This window comes from Blennius ocellaris (assembly GCF_963422515.1).
Source record: "Blennius ocellaris genome assembly, chromosome: 17".
Lineage (NCBI taxonomy): Eukaryota > Metazoa > Chordata > Actinopteri > Blenniiformes > Blenniidae > Blennius > Blennius ocellaris.
The window spans coordinates 2,405,482-2,426,554 of record NC_137666.1 but is presented as its reverse complement, the minus strand read 5'-3'; the positions used below and the strand labels follow the sequence as shown (position 1 = coordinate 2,426,554).

The window sequence follows — 21,073 nt, the reverse complement described above, 5'->3', positions numbered from 1 at the left end:
ACTGAAACAACAAAATAAAGCTGATTTCCGCTCTCTCTCCACAAAATTCCTTGTAAGACTAAATGTCATCTCTGGCTGTAATTACCTCCTAAAGTATAATCAGCCCAGAATCGGTGGTAACAGGAACTGATAATTGCTGGTGATTGCCATTCGATAATAGACGCTACCTTTCCATGGTAGCGGCCTACAAGTTCAGTCTGATTCAAATAATAACTCTTATTTTGATTCATTTAAAGCTGGAAATTGTGATTTGTGACCATTTACTTCTGTCCTTTCTTTCTTTAATTCTAGATGCCAATATACCAATGGCTTTATCAGTATCTAAATCATTCAGTATATCTTACTTTGCCTTCTTTGACAGTGATAGCGTAATCTGGATATTCTCCCTATATATTTTACCTAGCAAAGTAAGTGAAGAAGTCAACCAATTATTGTGCAAGCCTGTGTAATGTATTTGTTTATAATTTCCTCTGATTGCTACCAAACGTACTTGGTTATGACCTTATTATCATCTAAATGCAAAAAACTTACTGTTCATGTGGCATGGTTGTTGTCAAGCGAGCTGATATTTCAGAAATTCAAAAAATCTGTGTATCAGAAACTGCTGATCTACTGGGATTTTCATGCACAACCATCTCTGGAGTTTCCAGAAAATTGCCTGTAACAGAAACTGTAGAACATAATAGAACGGCAACAGTAACTGAAATAACCACTCTTTAACACTAGATTATACACTCTGACAATGCAATTCACTTAACTTTGAAGCGAATGCTCAACAGCATTAGACCACATGGGGATTCTTGTCAGTTATAAACAGGAAATTGAGGCTGTTGCTGACTATATCCATGTCTTTATGACTTTAGTGTGGCCGTCATCTGACATCTAGCATCAACTTAAACGGCTCAAAAGTCCTCCATAGTCACCAGATTTCAGTCTGAAACTATATCTTTTGGATGTAGTGAAGGAGGAGATTCACATAATGAATGTTCTGTTGGCAAACGTAAGATGCTGACGTATGAATATTGTCCAAACTCTTACTGTGTGCTGCTTGTTCAAGTATCCTTTATGGCCGATCGTCATGACCTACTTTCTTAACTATATTATCATGGCATACTCGTACAATTCGGAATACTTTTGTATCGTCATGAAAGGAGACTTTGTCAATCAGCTGAAGCCGCTGTTCATCTTTTATAGACGACTCCAACTTGCAACCTGACCACAATGTCAAGCCGCAGGGCGTCGCAGTTCATTTACAATCGCAGCCACTTGGAGGTTCTCAACCCATAGGCGTCTGGAAAAAAACAGTCATTAAGGGCACAATGTGTTCATGTGTGTGTCATTTATACTGTTTCACATCATCTATTCACGTCTCCCCCCTGTTTCTGAAAACCTCAAAAGTGCTCTCTTCAAAACCGGGCCCTTTGTGAGGACTCTTGAAAGATGAGCTGGTTGCACGGGCACTTTTCAAAACAATTTGAAATGTGTTCTGCGAGCGAGCGCCGAGCAAATGCAAAACACAACCACACTGCCTTGCCAAAGCGTGATCTGTGATCCCGCTGCTTTATGGCACCGGGAGAGGTGTTGAATGAAAAGGTAGTTTTCCCTTCACAGCCATTTTTTTTTTTTTTTTTTTTAAGCAAAACAATGCTCCATCTGGAATATTCATTGTTGGTGCTTTGGCCTTAGCTTTTAGATTGGTGATAGGCTCATATTTCAGGGAAGAAAAAAAAAAAAGCCACAGCGCAGCACCGTCTACGTTCATTTGAGACCTCGGGGATTGTAACTGAAACTCACCACAGAAGATACTGCCATTCAATTTCTCTTTTATCTACTAGTCTGCCTCATAATTACCCTGGTAATTCAATGAAAACACAATCTGACACTCTGATCTTTGAGCTCAATATATAATAGTCTCCTTTAGGAAAAACATATCCTGGAACGCTCCTTCACCCTCCAGTATAGATACCGATCTAGTAGTCAATGTGGGGTTGTTTTTTTTTTTGTCCTTTTACTTTTACCAATGGCCTGGGCCACTTGGGCATTTTATCACCAACATATTCGTCAATACAATAATCAACTGCTGCAAATTTCAGAAAAGGAGGCGGGAAAAAAAACAGTGGAGCAGAGATGAATTACTTGCCCATATGCTAACCGAGTGTTGCCGCCTCTGTCGAGGCAGTGACCCAGCAGCCTCCCCCATGTTGCTTCCTGGCTCACAGGAGTCACAGGAGTTCATTCTCAGGACTGTGGAAGCTTGTAACTCAGCAGGATGTTCTGTTTTCAGAAGGTCTCCTGCTAAAAGACTCACTGACAAGTTCATCAGTGCAAGAGGCATGACCAAAAGACGAGTCCAGCATCCTCATCTTGATGGTTGCGTCTGCAAACAGATTTCTTCTGCCGCCATTTTGTTACCACTCTAAAAGGTCTAAAAAGAAGTAGTTGTTAAAGAGGCATTGGTATCAGTCACTATATTACTGATCCAGGTTGTTTGGACCTGAGTGTAAATATCAATGTGTGGTTTAGATTCCTGATGTTTTGTGGTTACGGGCAAACAACAAAGCTGTTTCAGAAATAGACATCTTTTGAGACAACAACTAGCATTCAATCAGAAAAGTTTAACAGAAATTGAAGTGAAAAAGCAAACTCGATCCTGCCACAGGAAGTCCATCAACAACTTGAATCTTTGCGGCAAATTTGTACCTAAGTTGCAAATCCTGGATAATTGGTCTGTTTAACCACCAATGATGATTGCTTGATAATACTTTGACCGCAGGCGCAGCACTATAACCTTGTGAACCCCCCCCCCGTTTGTCTGTCATTCAAATACAACAGTGTGTTCAATCTGTTTAGATTGCTATCTGTATTTTCTTTAGCTCAGTGCCTTTCCAGAAGAACAGTTAATGTTTTCGGAGTTCTTGCTTCAAAACAAGGAGATACAGAAGAGCTGAACTTTCCAAGCTTGACACAAATATATCATCAACTAGTATAAAGCTTCAGAGGCAGTTTGATCGTCGTTATGAAAGGAAGATTATATAGAGTTGTACGAGAAAATAAACATTAAGTATATGCTAATGTGAAACATCTCAGTATATAGTGTCTCATTTTTGGAGAAAATGCGAAAAAAATGTGCTTTGTGTTTCAAAATGTTTCCTCTGTTTCTATTTCTCTTTCTCTCTGTCTCAGCTGAGTTGAAGAAGCAGCTGGAGCAACGGAGGAAGGAGACGGCAACTCACAGTAAGACGGAGCTCACAGTCAATGTTTTAATCAGGCGTATGTAAAAGAGCAGGATCATTTATCATCTGCCCACATCAACAGATTCACAATATGCACGGACACATGGAGCAGTGAATCATGTGTAAATAGCGTTGTGTTTTTCCCTTCTTTGTAAGCCCCTAAAACAACACAATCAAAACTTCATACCACACTTTTGCATTTGCACAGCTCTTCAATGACAAGTCTATTTATTGTGTTTGAGACACTGAGCTGCTCTCCGAGCGACTCGAGTAAACACTCCGCACATGCTCGTGCACTTGTGTCGTATGTGCATCAGTGGCCACTTCAGACCTTCTGCAGTCAGAATCTGAAAGCTCGACGACCAAAGACTATAAGCATCACGACACCAACTCTCTCTCTCATTTCCTCTGTTCTGCTCTGATCAGTGACAGAATTGCTTTGATGAAGAAATCCCACCAAAAAAAAACCCACAAAAAAAAAACCTCATCTTCCTCCAATTCAGACACCAAAGTTCTGTCTTTGTTTTTCCCGCATCAGACGACGTCTCACAGCAGCTTGGCTTCGATTACACTGCGCCCAAAGTCTGGACCTTTGCCTGTGAAGGAAACGCACGCATGAAAACAAACACCGAAGTATGACTGCATGTCATTAAAATAAATTCAACCAAATTGGGGACGATTGAAATAAAAAAATTAATAAAAAAAAGTTGCGAATGATGTTAAAGTTTTAGGAATACAGGTCATTTGATCGCTCAAGAATGAAAGTTATTTTCAAGAGTCATAAAGTAAAAAATCTAATCGACTTCTTTATGCAGTTCAGGGCTGCAGGGAACTGGAGTTGATTTCAGCCTCTATCAGGTGAAAAGAAGGCCACAGCGCAGCACAGACAACCACACATTTACACTCTTACTCACTTTATTTTTCCATTTCACCTGGAGGAGAACCGACACACACAGGGAAAACATGCAGACTCTAAAAAGAAACAAAGTCAAGCCCCATATCGAACCTGAAAAGTTCTCACTTTGAGGTGAAAATACAAATCACTCATCAGTTCATCCGTTCAAATGTTTGACATTAAAATGAAATGAAATGATGCATAGATAAAGAGAGAATAGAATATTTGAGTGGGGGCAAAAAAAAATTGGGATTGTTGAGAACGGTGATGTCACAAATGTTTCAGTGAAACAGATTTTAATCCAGATCGAAAAACTGTTTTCTACAGACCAAAATTAAATATCAAAAACAAGATAGAAATGTTAAACATAATGATTATATTGAAATATCATTCCGACTTTCTCAGAGTTAAAAATTTAATTTTTGAGAATAAATTAGAAATGTGTGAAAATAAAATAAGTCACTTGTGTCTGGTTGCTCTTAAGTTTAAATGCTTTTTACAAGTACACTGGTTTACCTTTTTTTTTTGTTAAACCTACATTCATGAAGTTTTAGGATCACAGCAGCTAAACTCTGCAGCAGATTTGGTGAATTATTTTAATGAGACTTGCATCATTGTATTTGAAATCAAAATTAAAAACTGCCGCTGATACCCACACATGACAAACTCGTGATCATCAGTTCAGGGGTACCTCCTCCAAGAAAAAGCCACGTCACACATATTTGAATGAGTGGAGTTTCAAATCGTTTTTGCTTGCAGAAGCATCCCTGCAGGGAAACGTCTTGACTCCCCTCTGATACCGCAGGCGTCGTGGAGAATCACTCTGGGGCCGAGGAGAAGAACGACCCGGAGGAAGAAACGCTGCACAAACACCTTGAGCAAGAAAGAAAGACGTGAGTTGACGTGCACGCCAAATAAATTGCCATTCCAAACATTTCCCCAACCGTCTCCCAAGGAGCCCGTTCGGATTGATTGGACACAGCGGACGCTGTGAATCACGGGCAGAAGATGAATTTGGTGCCGCTAATGTCTCCTGTCAGTTGCAAGAGCACCTTGGGTCGGCTGAAGGCGCTGAGGACAGAGATCGAGCATCTGCAGCTGTTGCAGGAGAGGTCAAAGGTCAAGCTCCACAAGGACTTCCTTAAGTGGTGGGACCAGGAGGCTTCCCGTGTGCAGGTGACTGACCTTACCTTTCCCTTCCCGACTCTTGTGACAACATCGCATAAAGCACGTAGGATGTCAGAGACGCGTTCCTGACATTTGGCTCGTCTCTTTATTTTCCGCCCCGTATTTATGGATGCTTTCTTTTGTGTGTTTCCTCAATGCTTTTCCTCTGTGGACATGTTACGGCTTTTACAGCGCAGGTCAGCCGGCGGCAGCCTCTGTTCATCGTCATCTCGAACGGGCCCCGGTGGGAAGATATATGGAGGGGGGGAGAAATGCAGTTTAACAGAACTCAATGTGACCCAAAAGAGTGCCTGGAGAGCAGCTCAAAGGCAAGACAGCGGCAGACATCCGCGCACGGCGTCAGCAGTTTGTCTTCGCACGAACAGAACGTCCGCGAGGGTTCGACATAACACCGTGGGGGGTTCAGAGATGAGTCAGTGGCCGTGTCAGGGGGAACTTATTTTAGGAGGTAGAGAGGATTTTACGGTGCGATGAAAGACAGATTTGAGAAATATTTAGAGAGAAACCTGAGTTAACTGTCCCACAAATCATCATATCCGTATATTTGTCGAATTTCTTTTATGGGACGCGCAATCACCCCACAAGTGAGAGAAGCAGACTAAAAAAAAAAAACAACAACTATTGCTGTTAATATTTTAGCTCAAACTAGATTTATTCTAACGATTTGAATCATGTTGTTTCAAGACATTATCTCGATGTATTAAAGTAATGTTATTTGTTGATTTATTTATGTTATTTCACCAGACGGAAAGACTAAAATAATTTTGTTTTAATTTACTCAAGTTAGAAAGTGAACAAAATTCAAACAAACTATAAAAACCATATTGTTGTTCACTGGTTGGCAAATTAGAAACTGTGAATTTATTTATTTACTCTTCTTTATTGTTGAAAATCTTTCCCTTTTTCTCATTTTCTGAAAATGATTTTCCAATTATTGCATTTTTGCATCCTTAAAACTGTCTCATTTATTTGACTCTGAAACAACAACAATGCTCCACACATTTCTCAGTTGATGTTGAAGTTAATAACTGAATGATTTGACATATCTATATATCTCAGTGAAACGTCTTCAACTTAAAAATAAGAATAATTTCTTTTATCTGACTTAAGTCTGTAACGTGTCTTTTGAAAGGGTTTTAGATCTTCCTTCTTGCTCCTCCTTACTGAGTTATACTTACTCCTCAGATGAGATACGTTGTGCTGTAAAAGGAAAAACTCAACTTTTTTTTGTGTATTGGTATTAACGACATCAGTTCCAGTCCAGTGAGCTTCTGCTGGAACATGATTGATCTGAAATAGTTCCTCTTTTTTTAAATCAGCTTTAAGCGTCACTTCAGAGACAGGAAGTGCAGAAGCTTTTCACTTTATATTTGAGCAGGTAGAGGTTTGGTCAGGAAAAGCTATAGACTCGCTTACCACTGTCTCAAGGTGCGCTTCATTTTCCAGCCTGTTTCTGGATTTAACCCTTTAAAACTGTCTTTCAATTGATAAATACAGTTTTTTTAACAGCACATTGTTCATATTACTTCTTAAAATCCGTGACAAATAGCCCACATTTAGAATTTAAGGCCTTTTTAAATCCTAAAACCGTCATATAAACACAGTTTGTTTCAAGAAATAGAGAGAAAACAATTGACGCTTATCTTCGCAGACTTTTTCATTTATTGGAAGTCGCCTTTGTTTCCCGGCACACTGACACATCTCTCCACTCACACGTCGCCCGGACTCGCCGGCCGTCGCGCACATTTCAGAAAATCGACCGCAAAGACGACGTTAAGCGGTAACATGTGACGAGCAGACGCTGTTAGGGTTTTGATCTCACGAACGAAGGGTGGAGGGGGGGGGGGATCTCACTCGCGTCGACACGCAGGAAGTCTGACAGACGAGGCCCAAACATGTGCACGCTCGACGCAGGAAGCCGTTGTTCCCCACGCTCGGCTACATCCAAGCGTTTATAGTTCGTTTGTTTTGCTCGGCGCACGTGGAAACGCTTACGCTCCAGGACAGTGGAGAAAGGTGGAGGTCATCCCCTCGGTCCGGACGGACACTCTCCACGTCTCTCGTTCTGTTTCTGAAAAATTCTGTCTTTTCTCATAACCGTGTACAGGATTCGGGGGCTGCGGCAAGATGCCGCTCAGCGTCGCCCTCTGGAACCTTGCAGCCATCGTCACCCGGCACTCCAGGATTCGGGTAAGAAGCGACGCAGGAGCTAATCTGCTTTTCGCGAGTGACCCCCCCCCTCTCCATCCTTCCAATCCTGCAATTCAATGTACATGTGCACCTCCTAAGATGTCAATCAATCAATCACATTTTATTTGTATAGCCCTTTACAATAACCCAGTGGTACCCAAAGGGCTTTACAACAAAGCTATAAAAACAGTACATTAAGAAATAAATACGAGAATAATACATCAAAACAATAAATAAAACACAGGTGCTGACTGTGGGAGGTGCGACGGTGCTGCAGGTTTGTGGAAGCCTTCCAGAAATTCATAAAAACAGAGCATAAAGAATAAATACACTGCCCTAGACAGAGTTAAAAGCCAACCTAAAAAAATGGATTTTCAGCTTTGATTTAAAAAGGCCGAGATCAGTAGTGGTGCGAATGTCGAGGGGGCATGGAGCGGTCACCCCACTGTTTATATCTCCACCTTGGAATGTCTAAAAGAAGCCGACCTGAAGAACGCAGGGCCCTGCCGTGGTCACGTAGAGTTAAAATATCAGACATGGGAGAGTTCATATCGGAGATGTGGACCATTACTTTTTACACGTTAACGGTGGCATCGTGAGGAGGCCGTTGTTGGTCACACACACACGGGGAGCGGTTCCAAGTCCGGCGGAGGTCCACCAGCCTCTCGCCGACTCCTCTCCACTCCAGCCATTACCGTTATTTTTACCCTCTCGCCATCTGCGATTGGATAGCTGTCCAACAAGCCGCGGCTCCCACCAAGCTCATTTCCTTGGATCAAACGCCAAATTCTCGTTTCAATCAAATGTCTTTGTGTCTGTGGTTGTCGAGAAGGATCGTACGGAAGAGCGATGGCTGGCGTCACAATGGGGACTCATAAATAAGAATTATTTTTTTTTGTGTGTTTGTCCAGGTCGTACAAAGATGTGAGCAAAAGTCATCACTTAGACTGTATAAAGAGCACTAAGCACCTTTTTCCACCGCTTTCCGGTTTTCTTGTAGCTTGGGGGTTCTTTTTGTCTCCACACAAAAACTTTTCCGAGTGGATTGAGCTATCGACAATGTAAAATCTCTTCAGAGGGACCTGCCCCCCCCCCCCCCCCCCCCCCCCCCCAACTTACACTCTTTAGTCATCTGCTTTTCAGAATAATGCACTGTTTCGAGAGCACAAATCACCATGGTAATCGCTCTTACCAGTGAATGGCTGATTAAAGAGCCCTATTCACAGTTTAATTTCCATCTAAAGGGGTCATTTCTTTGTCTGGCAGGTTGTGGAGACGGACCAAACAAGCAGGGCAGTTTGTGATTTGTGAGAATCTGCCGGTAGCGTTGTTTTGTTCTGTTCATGTCCAGCTACTACAGGAACGGTCAGGCTAACCCGTCCTGTGGGAGTGCTGGACTGCAACATGTTCTGCTCCCGACCAGCTCATCAACCTGACAAAACACCACGATATGAAAAGCCGTGGCTCACCCAGAGCTCGGCTTGCTTGGGATTTTGCCAATCCTACTGGTTTGCCATATTTTGGCCTTTATAGCACGACAGAATAATAAAACATGTTTTAAGGTTATTCTATTTCTTTCTGTCGGAGTTCACAGAGTCCATCAGTGAATCGTTGGCTGAACGTGCGCTGTATTGTGGCTCCCTCTTGTGGTTGAGACGAGGCTCGGGTTCCGTGTTTCACAAATACAGATACAGACATAACTGCAATGAAATACTCTCCTGGCATGTTTGTTCCAGTTCTTCTCGACTGAGTAGTTCACCGAGAGACTCTCCGAGAAGCGAAGACCCTGGCGTACAGTCTCTCGTTGAAGATCTCAGGTGAGCCAAGCTTTTCTTTCTTCAGCTCTCATGTGCAACCCTTGTCACTGTGGAGTGTTTACCTTTTCTGCAGTTTCAGGAGTGGTGACTCCGAAAGGGTTCTCCATTCACCACCTGCAGTCGCCTGGCAGAGCACATTCAGAGACAGGAGGCTGACTGACAGGACGCCTTCTCCTGAGTGGAGGCAAGTCGATTCTCGCAGCCCCATGAAAGGGTCCTCTCGCTAATATTTAATAATATCAAGAGTATCTCTGCAGACGTCCCCGCGTTCCCTCCATGAGTTCCATGAGTTTATTATGAGGAAGCTGCCATTGATGGCTTTGATTACCATCATTGCCGCATAACATTCATACAATACATTCATTACTTCAGTAATTACTGGGAAGTTCCACTTTTTTTTGTTCCTATGATTTATTCCATTTTGCCACATCAACACATTAAGAAATCTGAACGATTGAACCAGGCTTCTATGATGTCAAATATTTCTTTCCTCATAAGTTCACTGACTTTCCCGCATTGAACACATTTCTCATGTCCATGTCCCACATGTTTGCAGTCGCTCTTAAAAAACCTATACATGTAGTCCGGACTTGTGATTTTTACTGCAGGGCCGTGTTTTCTCTCCTCTTATGAACGAGGCCATAAATTCTTTTATATCTCTGTGAAGTCATGTCTGCAGACTCATGTGAACAAATCAAAGACTCCGGGCCTCACTCGAAACGTCGCAGCTGAAATTACGTTTTTACAACCGCAGCAAAGCACACAGCGTAACTACGTGTTTGCTTTTGTTCCTCTCCTGCAGCCACTGGCAATACAGAGAGTCTATTGTTATACGCCGTGTTCATTTCTTTTCTTTTCTCTTTATTTGGAACCTGAACAGCTAAAACATTTTACAGCAGGGATCAAAGTGTTGGGGATTATTTTCTCATCCAAGCGCACAAAAAGTCCCACTCGATCTGTCACTTTGAAGAGTTTGAGCTCATATTTTCATACTGTGTTAATTCCAGTGCCCACGACGTCACCGCCACCGCCCCTTCCTCTATTCCACTGACCGGAGACCAGCGGATTGATTCTGACATCCTGGCTTTTGTCCGGGCCAGACAAATCCTCCTCAGCAGGACTGGTGACACACACAAGGCAAGAAACAACACACACACACACAAACTGATGGCAGCAGGGACCATTACGCAACACCACCGCCCTCTAGTGTGTGGTGCATCACAGCACAACTTCTCCCAGTGAAGTTGTACAAAGACACCAGGATAGCTCGTCAGTCAAATAAAGAAATCTCTAATTGAGTCATCCTGCAGTGGAAATAAATGTGTTTTTCTTAAAAACTATTTAAAAAAAATGTTTATCCTATAATCCACTCAACATGATATTATCTTCTTTGACGCCTGATAACTGAATGTGTCTTCTTTTGAATAGACCAGATAAGATTCTTTAGATTATTACTATTATTCTTATTTATTATTTTAATTCATTTATTTAATTGTTTTTGTTCGTTCATTTTAAATAAACTACTCAAAACAATATATTGTTTGCATTGTGTGCTGAAATGCAACTTTATATATACATTCAGAATGTAATACATTATTTAAATTACATGTAGATGATAAGGGGGTAAGAAAGTAATATGTATTGGTAGGCTAAATCAAATATCAACTTTATATAATTTAATCAACAGCGATTGATTGGTTGATATTTTGTGTATTTATTTGTTATTCGTCTATTTAATGAGCCCTAACTCACTTAAAGTTTTGCTTGTTTCGATAGAATAGTTTTAAGAAGGTTAACTTTCTGTGCGCACACAGTGAGATAATTTTTTTACCATTTCTAACGTGAAGTCTCTTTTTCAGTGACTCACACGCGAGGGATTCCTCTGCCTTATTTACCTGCGGAACTGAAGCGGAACGTAACCCAGGAAAATGGACGCTCTGCACACAATTCTACATCTCTGTCGGACTGGAAGTTTTGGTGACGTCAGCTGTGAAAATACTGGAATTACAATCCAATAGCAGAAACATTTATTCCACATTTTGAGAGCTGGATCTTTTAGTTATTCTTGAGATTTACTGGTAACATACTATATGTGAGGAAATATTTGCATAAATGAGTTTAACCCGAAACGATTTGTTGATGGGCCATATGATTGCAAATATGGAGTCTTACCTCAACATGTCAAAGGCCGGGAAAAACACCACCTTAATATATCATAGCATATGAAATTATTTAAATATTCAAGGATGTGTTTGCCACGTGGCATACATTATGTATTCCAATGAATAATGATTCATATTTGCTCATATTGAGCATATTAATTGAGAGTCTATGTATATATCCAGGGAGCCTGTAATCAGATTCTTCCTGTCCAGAGTCGTGGCTACAAATCCACCCAAGGACAGACAACCTGTTGACATGTTTGCATGGCTTTGCATTGGTTTGTTTGACAGATGACAAGCCGCTTTGCATGCTGCATTAGTTGCTTCGGAGAAAGACTCTTGTTTGCCCTGAAAGATGTACGTTTCCTCACCAAGCTACTGCAGTGACTTCTAATCGAGTGATAATAAGTCACTTGGGGAGGTAGTAGAACCCAAGTCGTTGGTTTTAACACTCAAGGTAAACACACTTTGTCTCCGTTGCAAGCTCCCTAACTCTTCTACGACTTCGTTTGGATTTTTAGTAGGCCTCTCCAATCAGGGTGCAATATTCTCTGTAGTCGAGTGGCATTTTATTCCAAGTTAGAATCGTCCACATTAAGATGGTCCGAAAAGCTTCACTGAGCAGAGCAAAATCATACAAGGTGCTCCGGTCTGCTCAAGATCCACTGGAGGGATTATAAACAAGGATTTTTATTTTATTTGTATGTTGTCCTGGTGTGGAATTGTGTTCTTGAGGCCACGTCGACACTGAAAACATACATAGTAAAGAATGAAATAGAATATAATACAAGTAAAATGGAAAATAGGATGGAAAAGTACTATAAAATGGGCGCAATATAAGATGGGCCAGCAATAAAAGCAAAATATACAGTGTTTACATGATAGATAGCTACAAATTCCCCAGGATCTTCCCACATGAGCCAGAAAGAACTTGGAGGAATACGAGTGTCTTGCTTCTTTTGCCCTTCCTCCACTGTTGCTGAAGCAACACAATGCAAATAACGTGAGTGAAAAGGCAAACAAAATGGATGAATATACTCAGTGAAGGGACTCGCTGAGCCATACTTCTCACTCAATAAATTCAAGGGTTCCTTTTAGTGTCGTTGTCATTTAAAACGGAGCAGCTTGCCGAAGAGAGTCCCTGTGAATGAATGGGTTAATCATTGGGTTTGAGCGCGAGGTGGTAATAACCTGTCACTGCCGAGTTTCTCAAATTGGTGACCTCATGTAAATTATATTCCACCACCGATGATAAATCTGTTCCATTATCCTCCAAATGCAGCGTCTTTCAATTCATTTCCCTTCCACCTTTGTCATATTGCAATCACTGTAATGGCCACTCGAGACCGTTTACTCCAAAATATGATTCTTCAAGGATGACACAGTGCTCTATGTGGACTGCGGTGGGCGCCGACTCCAAAGTTGATGCTTCGCTTGTGTCATTTTTAGTTTGTTTCATTCTAGTTTTATAAACACGAAAGCCATTAGAGACTCTCGGGAGGTTCCTCTCAACTCTTTGGTTTACGGCTCACAGTCGAGCAGCGCTCCTCTGCGCCACTCCAAAATATCATCCCCTCCTTCTCCGGCTGACCATAAAAAGATTTCACTCCAGAACGCGGTGGGAAATGTTTGCTGATTGTTCCAGCAGACTTCCAGGAAACATTGATTTTTAATTAATATTTATTTTTAAGATTAGGCGCCGAAGCATCCACGCCTAACTGAATTAAAACGATCGCCTTTTGACTTGACTGATATTGCGATCAAATCGATTGACAAGTCAAATAAGGCGGTGGTTGTCATACGGCGTCCATTCTAGTGGTTTCTCCGTCGCACGATAACCTATCTCTGCATTAAAAGCCCCCGAGAATCAGCACGGTGCAGGTGCTCCCGACAACCCCAACGTTGGCCCGGTAAAACATTAACTTTTGTTCTGCTGACAAGATGCTGCCACTGCTTCCTTATTAGTGGAAAGAGTTTAAAGAGTGTGTGTGTGTGTGTGTGTGTGTGTGTCCAGATGTCACGCTAATGGAAAAGAGGAGTTTGATCGTAACCCCAGCAACCCCACCTGATCAAACCTCACCGGTCCTGTGACCAATCGGAGGGGGGACATTTACAGAGCAACAACAGAAAAAAAAAGCAGCTGTACCCAAACATCCACCGTTTTAGGTGTAGGACTTATTTCCCACGGAGAGGAATGCCTCGAGCTTCAGTGATGGACATGTCCTTTGGTGTCTTTCTCATGAAATATCTTCATTTGATCAACAATTTGAGTTTTTGTCATTTCTGAGGTGGAAAACCAAAAAAAAAAAACCTCTCTCCTAACCTTTTGAGCATCATCGTTTGCCCTTCCTGGTGCCCCGGGGGAGTTGATGGCGAGGTTCGAATTCACCCAGATCAAAGTGAGCTGGACCGCACTTTTGGCCCTGGTCTACTTCACGTATCTGATGGTCGGGGCCATCATTTTCCAGGTGCTGGAGCGAGAAGCTGAGAATAACAACCGCAACCACTTCCAGCTGGAGAAGCTGCATTTCTTGGCGAATTACACGTGCCTCGATGGACCGGCTTTGGAGAAGTTTGTCCAGGTTTACATTCACCCTTTTATTTGTGTGTGTGTGTGTTTGGTAAAATGTTCAAATGCGTGCTCATGAGCAGAGGTTGTATTGTCGTGGCTTTATGGACAAATATACTTTTAATTACTGAGTTGACGTTGGTGATCTGGGAAACTGAAAAAAAATAATCTATTTTATAATGGTTGTAAATGGTGGTTACAGTCATTTGAGGCTAATAAATGTTGGGTTTCTGTGCACAGGTCATATTAGATGTCTGGGAAAAGGGAGTTAACCCTTCAGGCAACTCGACAAACCCCACGAATTGGGATTTTAGCAGCTCCTTCTTCTTTGCCGGCACAGTCGTCACAACTATAGGTGAGTATCTCTCACCGCGTCTCACCGTCCGAGGCTAAATCTTGCCTACTAATCCCCACTTCTTCTTTGTATTTTTTTTTTTTTTTTTTATCCACAGGATATGGTAACCTCTCCCCGAGCACCGTAACAGGTCAAGTGTTCTGCGTGTTTTACGCGCTGTGCGGGATTCCTCTGAATTTGGTTTTCCTCAAGCAGCTGGGAAAGTGCCTCGCCGTCCACCTGGGACGGCTGGAGCGGGGGATCGTGCTGTTCGTCCCTCACAAAGTCCAGCAGGTACCAGGTGGATCCGCCGATCGGGGGGTGGGGGTGGGGTGGGGTCGTGCCTTTATGCTCTGCCCCACGCTGGTTTAACTCGCTCTTCCCTCGTTGCTTCTCTCCCAGCGGGCCATTGAGACTCTGGCGGTGGGTTTCTTCTTTCTCACCGGCAGCCTGCTGGTCCTGGTCATCCCTCCGCTGCTCTTCAGCTACGTGGAAGGCTGGACCATTGGCGAGGGCTTCTATTTCGCCTTCATCACACTCAGCACCATTGGCTTTGGAGATTACGTGGTCGGTGAGTGATCATGTGGTGGAAAGATGGCCGCCTTTTTGTGAACTAGCATTTTGGGGTTTTTTTGTGTAACGCCATTTCCAGAAAAGCTGCAGTAGCGTAAAGTATGAATCATAACAGTATTCAATCAGGTGCTTGAAGCCAGAGGGGTCGGTAGTATCTCTATATTTTACTCAGGTGTAGATTTACATTGGCACGTCTGTGGCTGTTGTAGCGAGCCGTGTTCACAGATAATGGTTTTCAGAATTGTCTCTCTGCCCGTGTGGATACGGCTGCCACATGCGAGGCTCTTCCATGCGTGCAGCATTTGCATTTTGATTATTTTTGAATTCACAATATGCATTTTAGAGGCCTGCGGAGGCTTTTCACAATGTCAGAGCCCAACGGTTGCCAATGAAAGATGAAAGGTCCTTTTGTGAGGTTCCAGCAACTTAGAACCATTTTCAGATATAGAAAATTGGAGAAAATTATAATACAATTATAAAAGAAAACCCCTTTAGCTTATTTTCTGTGGAAGATTTGCCATTCGTGCTACCATTTGCCAGATTTGACTTATTTTGACCTAATATCTCACCTTTTTTTTTTTTTGTCATTTTTATTTGATGTTTTGTAGGAACCGATCCGGACAAGAGCTACATCTCTCTGTACCGCAGCCTTGCAGGCATTTGGATCATCTTTGCGCTCGGTTGGCTGGCTCTTATCTTCAACATGGGAACCAGACTAATGGAGCATGTAGTCATCCTCACTCACCCAGGCTTTAAAAAACAAAAGGAAGAGGAGGAGGAGGACGTCTCTTCCAGTAAACTCGAGGACATCTCAAAGATCTGACGCAGGACCATCGACGGGACCACCCACAAGAGGCTTTGACTTCTTGGAATATATGTTTTATCATTATCACTTGTTGTTTTTTTTATGTACTTATGCAAACTTGTTATATAATATTTAAGGCTCGAAATACATGATACAATATTGTTGGGCGATTTCTTTTTTTTCTCATGTTAACTGTGACTCTGTACAGAAAAAAAACGGCTAATAGATGAATGTAGTGTTTTGTTTTATTCTGTTTTGTTTTGTTTTGTGTTTTTTTTTTTGTTTTTTTAGCTTTGCAGTTCTACCTCAACATCACAATGTATTTTTCCACTCATACATGGATGTGAATTACTGCTACTTTTTAAACACTGACTTAATTCTTTGTCGTCATTAATGGCAGTTGAAAGACAAACCTCACATCCCAAGTTATCGTTTCTGTCCGCTTAATGTAGCCAGAGTGTGTGTTTTCTTTTAGCCCCCATCTGCGTGTGTGTGTACTGATGGTAAGCTCCAGAGGATCACGCACCGAGGCCTATCTTAAACAAACACATAAATGAAGGCAGTGATGTGAGCTGGAAAACAAGGTCAGTCTGATAGACACAACTATCAAAATGGCATCTTGTTTTGAGTCGGTGCACCTCAAGCCAATTGTCCCCCCGCTATGTCGCTATCTCAAGACGAAGGATAAACACCGTCCTTTCGCCAACGTTTGACCTTCCCCCGCAGTCTGCGCCGCCGCCGTCTCGTCCCCGTCTCGCGCCGCTCCGGATTTGCATGTCGGGGCCGATTGGAGTGACGGAAACCCGCAGCACGGGGTGGAGGTTCATTTGCCTGCAATGCAAGACTTAGAAGCCGAACAGGTTTAACCCCCTCCACTCCTCACCGGCTCGCGGGCTGCACAGGTCAAGACGCCGGACCGTTCCCCCCCCCGGATCCCCCATCTTCAGGCAGGACCGACTCCCCGGAGCCCAGATGGGAATAAAAGAGGTGCTGAGTCTGGCGAGGGTGCCCTCCATCCTCATACTCGGCGTGGTCTATGTGGCCTACGTGCTGATCGGAGGGGTGATTTTCTGGAAGGTGGAGGGAGACCTCGGGCAGAAGGACCTCAGCCAGTTGCTGATGAACAAAAGGAGGCTGCTGGCAACGTACACGTGTTTGAACCAAGAGGGCCTGGAGGCCGTGGCGCAGGTATGGGGCACCGGACCAGCGGTCATTCAAAACAATGGGATTTGGCCTCTTTCACACTTTCGGTTTGGTGGTTCTGTTCACACTGTGTTTTACCACCGTATTTTCATCTCAACTATAACCCTCCTCTTTTGCATGTCCCTATATCGTACTGGAAACATGTACATTGGTCATAGTAAACAAAAGTAAATCAAGCAGCACTTTTAATTTTTTGCCAGCATCGATGTACATTCAGCAGTTTTTGTTGAATTACTCACATAATCAGTAACAGTTGTGGAAGTACCTATTTCAGCAAAAACGGCTACCTGCAATTAAGTAAAAAAAAGGGAGATAAATACAGAGTGATTGTTATAAGGCAAAAAAAAAAAATATATACTGCTTTTTCGATGCAAATTCCAGCTTAAATAAGCTTTCGGGACTTCTACTTTGCCTGCGTCCCGACCTGGTGTGATTTAAAGAGCAACAAATTTACACGCCTTATCAAAACTATTGGGATTTATTTAAACTTAAAGTTTAAATTCAGACTAAGAAAACCTCACATGGTCTTCTGATTAACCTCCAAACTTAAACGCAGCAGTAATAAGAGCCTTGGCAGGGTTGATGTGAGAGAAGCTGCTTTGATTTGCATTGAGCCCTCATCAGTTCACATTAAAATGAAGCGGGAAGCGATTATTATTAATCTTTTGCTGACCGTAGATGATAGGTTTTAGGTTTCGTGTGTTATGGATGTGATTCCTCTCATTGGTCACAACTCAAGGTCTCAAATAGCGAAGAATAAAAGGATTCATAGGTTTTTGTTTGTTTATTGTTAATTTTTGTTTAAGGTTGTTCAAGATGCATCGAAGGCGGGCCTCAGTCTGAAAGGCAACTTCACCACGGACGGCTTCTGGAAATTTACCAGCTCTGCTGTGTTTGCTGCAACGGTGGTGACGACTATAGGTCAGACATCAGAGGATGACGTTCAGGATTTTCAGTGTTATTAATATATCACGTTTCCTTATTTATTCTAAATATATTCCACTGAACCTAAAGCCCAGTGTGAATATTCTTAAGTTCAAGCTCTGCATTTGTTTGTTTGTTCTTGCTCTTCAAGAACATTTTTAGCTCTCAGCCAAAACTTTATGCACTATTTCAGAAAATCTAAACATCAAAAGCAATAAGACATTTCTTGAAAATGTCAAGCATGTAACATATATGTAAAAAAAAAAAAAAAAAGTGCCGCTTTAAAGCCCGTTTGCAGATTCTTGTCTCCATTTAAAATATCCAGACAAACAAGTATTGTCAGTGCTATAATGTTTTTCAACCCCTCAAAAAAAACATACCAGAAAGCTGCACACTTAAACAAATATATAATATATTCAGCTCTTCCTGTTTTCCAGACTGAATCATGGGGATGATCAAGATGTTTCCTGATGTTTCTCTGGAACTCTCGCATTGATTCGTTCAGTCTCTAGAAGAGCAGGAGAGTAAAGTACTGCAATTGCAATAAGACTTCCAACTGAAGACAGAACGCAGGATAATACCAAACATCCTTTATATTGATTTTCTTTTCTTTTTTTAAAAAGCATTCTGTTGGAAATTGTTTGACCTGATTAGCTTTTTGTGTTCAAATTCAAGCACAACTAGTTTCTGATTCATGAAAACTGGAGTCCAGATTTCAGTTGTTTTTTTAACGGCGATTCATTCTTAATGCTCAATGATGTTTCTAAATATGCCAGATGTAAACAGACTAATAGTTTATCCAAAAGTAACAATACAGCCTTTTGAACGGTTCTTCCTCGAAGATCAACCGGCGTAATTATCTTAATGAATATGATTGTGCAGTCACGCCAGTCAGTGTCACGTCTTAATGCTTTTACTGACACAAGAATTGCTTTAGAAGCCGTTGACTCCTGAACGTCTCTTCGATCTTCCACCGCCGTGAGAAAACTTTCCTGTTGTTTGCAGGTTACGGAAACATGAGTCCCAGCACCATGACCGGCCAGATCTTCTGCGTGTTCTTCGCTCTCTTCGGTATCCCACTCAACATGGCGGTGCTCAACCGGGTGGGCAAGTACATGCTGGCCATGGAGCGGAACATGTCCGACTACATCAAGAAGAAGACGGGGAAAAAAGTGAGCGTATCGCAGTGTCTTGTCCGCTTGCTGGTTCGGCTGACGTCACCGCCTCTCTTCTTCATGTCTCACGGCAGAAGTGCACGCGCTTCTTCGTCCACCTGGTGTCTTACCTGTGCGGGACGGTCCTCTTCTTCATCGTCCCAATGCTCGTGTTCCAGCAGCACGAGGGCTGGACCTACTCACAGGCCATCTACTACTGTTTCATCACCCTCAGCACCATCGGTTTTGGAGACTTTGTGGCAGGTACAGTGGTCACGTCCGCGCCCACAGAGACAAAAGTCGTGCATTCGGAATGAACGGTCCTCTCCGCTCTTTCCAGACAACAACCCCGACAGGGCCTACCCAGACTGGTACAGCGTCCTCATGGCCAGCTGGATCTTCTTCGGCCTGGCCTGGCTGGCGCTCCTCATCAACCACTCCCTCGACATCCTGGAGCGGCTCAACAGCCACTTCAAGCTGCAGTGGTGCGGCGGGAGGCAGGAGGAGTCGGGTCCCAGCGGCGCCGGGGACCACAACCCCGACACGCAGGTAGAGGACGACGACGATCTCAAGAAGCCCCCGGTAAACGAGTGACCCCCGCCAGGCGGCGGTAGTTGGTCGACCGTGTGTGTATGCGTGTGTGTCAACAGACTAAGTAATGGTTTGTGAGCTTTGCTGCCGTCACTCCTCACCTACCACTGACTCATTTTTGCTGAGCCAGGTGTGTTTGTTTGACGCCGGCATCCGAATGCTGTTTAGTCTGCTTCTCAAACTGTAAACAAGCGTCGCTGCTAAATCGACCTAGTAGAAAAGGAAGAAGAAGAAAAAATTGTAAAAAATAAAAAAAATATATATATATATCTAAAAGCAAAACTTGGAGTGACTAAACCTAAACTGTCTGTAGGAAAGTAAGCAGGCCCGGCCGTCTGCGGGTAAGTGAACTGTGGAAAACTACCGTGAGTCAGCCTGTTGCACTCCGGTTGTCTTAGCACCATTTTTTTTAAGAAAGAAGAACAGAAAGTCAATATTTTGCAAATAGCTTGGTGACAGAATGGCATTAAGCCCTATATAGATTAAAAATTAGGGTTAAGTTCATGCAAATTATATCATTTGCTTTCGCAAAATGAAAATAACTCTTTATCATCATGTTTTTTTGAAAATTAAAAGTATAACAATGGGGGGGGGAGGGGGGACCACAAGGATTTAAAAAAATGATATAAATTAGTGGAGGTTCAGGTTAAGCCAAAAGCAATTTGCAGTCTTTTTTTTTTTTTTACTTTTATTCTCACTTATATTTTATTCCTAACATTTCTCACTTACTCTCATTATTGTCTTAGTGTTGATTTTATTTTCAATATTTCATCTTTATTGACATTTTCTTTTAAGCATTGCAGCTTTTTCTTCAAGTGAACATCACTTGAACATCAGTGTCAATGTTTCGTGTTTATTTGCAACCGACTCAACAAGCTGACTATATTATGAAAAGTCTAAATGAATTATACACGTTTAATCCTTATTCTTCATGTTGTATTTCAGACTACATTGTGTCCTAACAGGGACAGTTTGGTTGTCGATGTATTTGAGTGGGTGACGAGGTTTTTTGGTTACGAATAACCACAAAGTTCTAAATAATAACAAAAAAAATCACAATATTGTGCTTATCAACAAAAATAATGCTTAAAAAACAGAGAAACCTCAACAAATCTTACAGCTTTGTCCCATGTAAATTATAATTTATGCTGACATCATACGTGCATCCACTAGGTGGTGCCACTGTATTAACAGTGGATAAATTATTCCCACAGGCCTGAAAGCAAGGCAGCAAATTCTGTACATACTGTATGTTGGATTATTCTACCCTACACTGATATTCTGAAGATCTACACTCATCGAGATCAAACACAAACTTAACTTGTCCATAGTTATTCTCTTTGTACTTTTCCTCACCAATAAATGTGTACAGTAACACTTGCATTGTGTGTTTTGTTCATTTTTTGTTTTGTTGTTCTTCTTGGCCTCAGAGGGA

At 42.3% G+C, this 21,073-nt stretch overlaps 3 protein-coding genes across 4 annotated transcripts in view; all 3 read left to right on the top strand.

Annotated features, from left to right (window-relative positions):
- Positions 1-13,075, top strand: part of kif6 (kinesin family member 6) — a gene marked incomplete at both ends in the record, with an annotated part of 64,398 nt that extends 51,323 nt beyond the window's left edge. The window contains 8 exons of the mRNA XM_080512589.1: positions 3,184-3,234; positions 4,934-5,021; positions 5,169-5,304; positions 7,424-7,506; positions 9,243-9,323; positions 9,397-9,507; positions 10,331-10,446; positions 13,020-13,075. Of these exons, the coding sequence (XP_080368715.1) occupies positions 3,184-3,234; positions 4,934-5,021; positions 5,169-5,304; positions 7,424-7,506; positions 9,243-9,323; positions 9,397-9,507; positions 10,331-10,446; positions 13,020-13,075 (722 nt within the window). The remainder of the gene's footprint in view (positions 1-3,183; positions 3,235-4,933; positions 5,022-5,168; positions 5,305-7,423; positions 7,507-9,242; positions 9,324-9,396; positions 9,508-10,330; positions 10,447-13,019) is intronic.
- Positions 13,076-13,782: 707 nt separating this feature from the next.
- On the top strand, positions 13,783-16,127 carry LOC308142789 (potassium channel, subfamily K, member 16-like; the record flags this gene model as incomplete). Of its 2 annotated transcripts, XM_080513368.1 has the most annotated exons (6): positions 13,783-13,884; positions 13,954-14,067; positions 14,295-14,409; positions 14,507-14,682; positions 14,791-14,959; positions 15,570-16,127. In XM_080513368.1, 6 exons carry the CDS (start codon positions 13,855-13,857, stop codon positions 15,782-15,784), a joined length of 819 nt encoding a protein of 272 aa, XP_080369494.1. In that variant the 3' UTR covers positions 15,785-16,127. The 2 variants fall into 2 exon arrangements, with proteins under 2 accessions (XP_080369494.1, XP_080369493.1); XM_080513367.1 differs by having other exon boundaries at positions 13,855-14,067.
- A 256-nt stretch (positions 16,128-16,383) lies between these two features.
- Positions 16,384-19,641, top strand: LOC308142240 (potassium channel subfamily K member 17-like; the record flags this gene model as incomplete). Its single annotated transcript, XM_080512588.1, has 5 exons — positions 16,384-16,954; positions 17,776-17,890; positions 18,899-19,065; positions 19,143-19,311; positions 19,388-19,641. Exons 1-5 carry the CDS (start codon positions 16,739-16,741, stop codon positions 19,639-19,641), a joined length of 921 nt encoding a protein of 306 aa, XP_080368714.1. The 5' UTR covers positions 16,384-16,738.
- Positions 19,642-21,073: the final 1,432 nt, after the last annotated feature.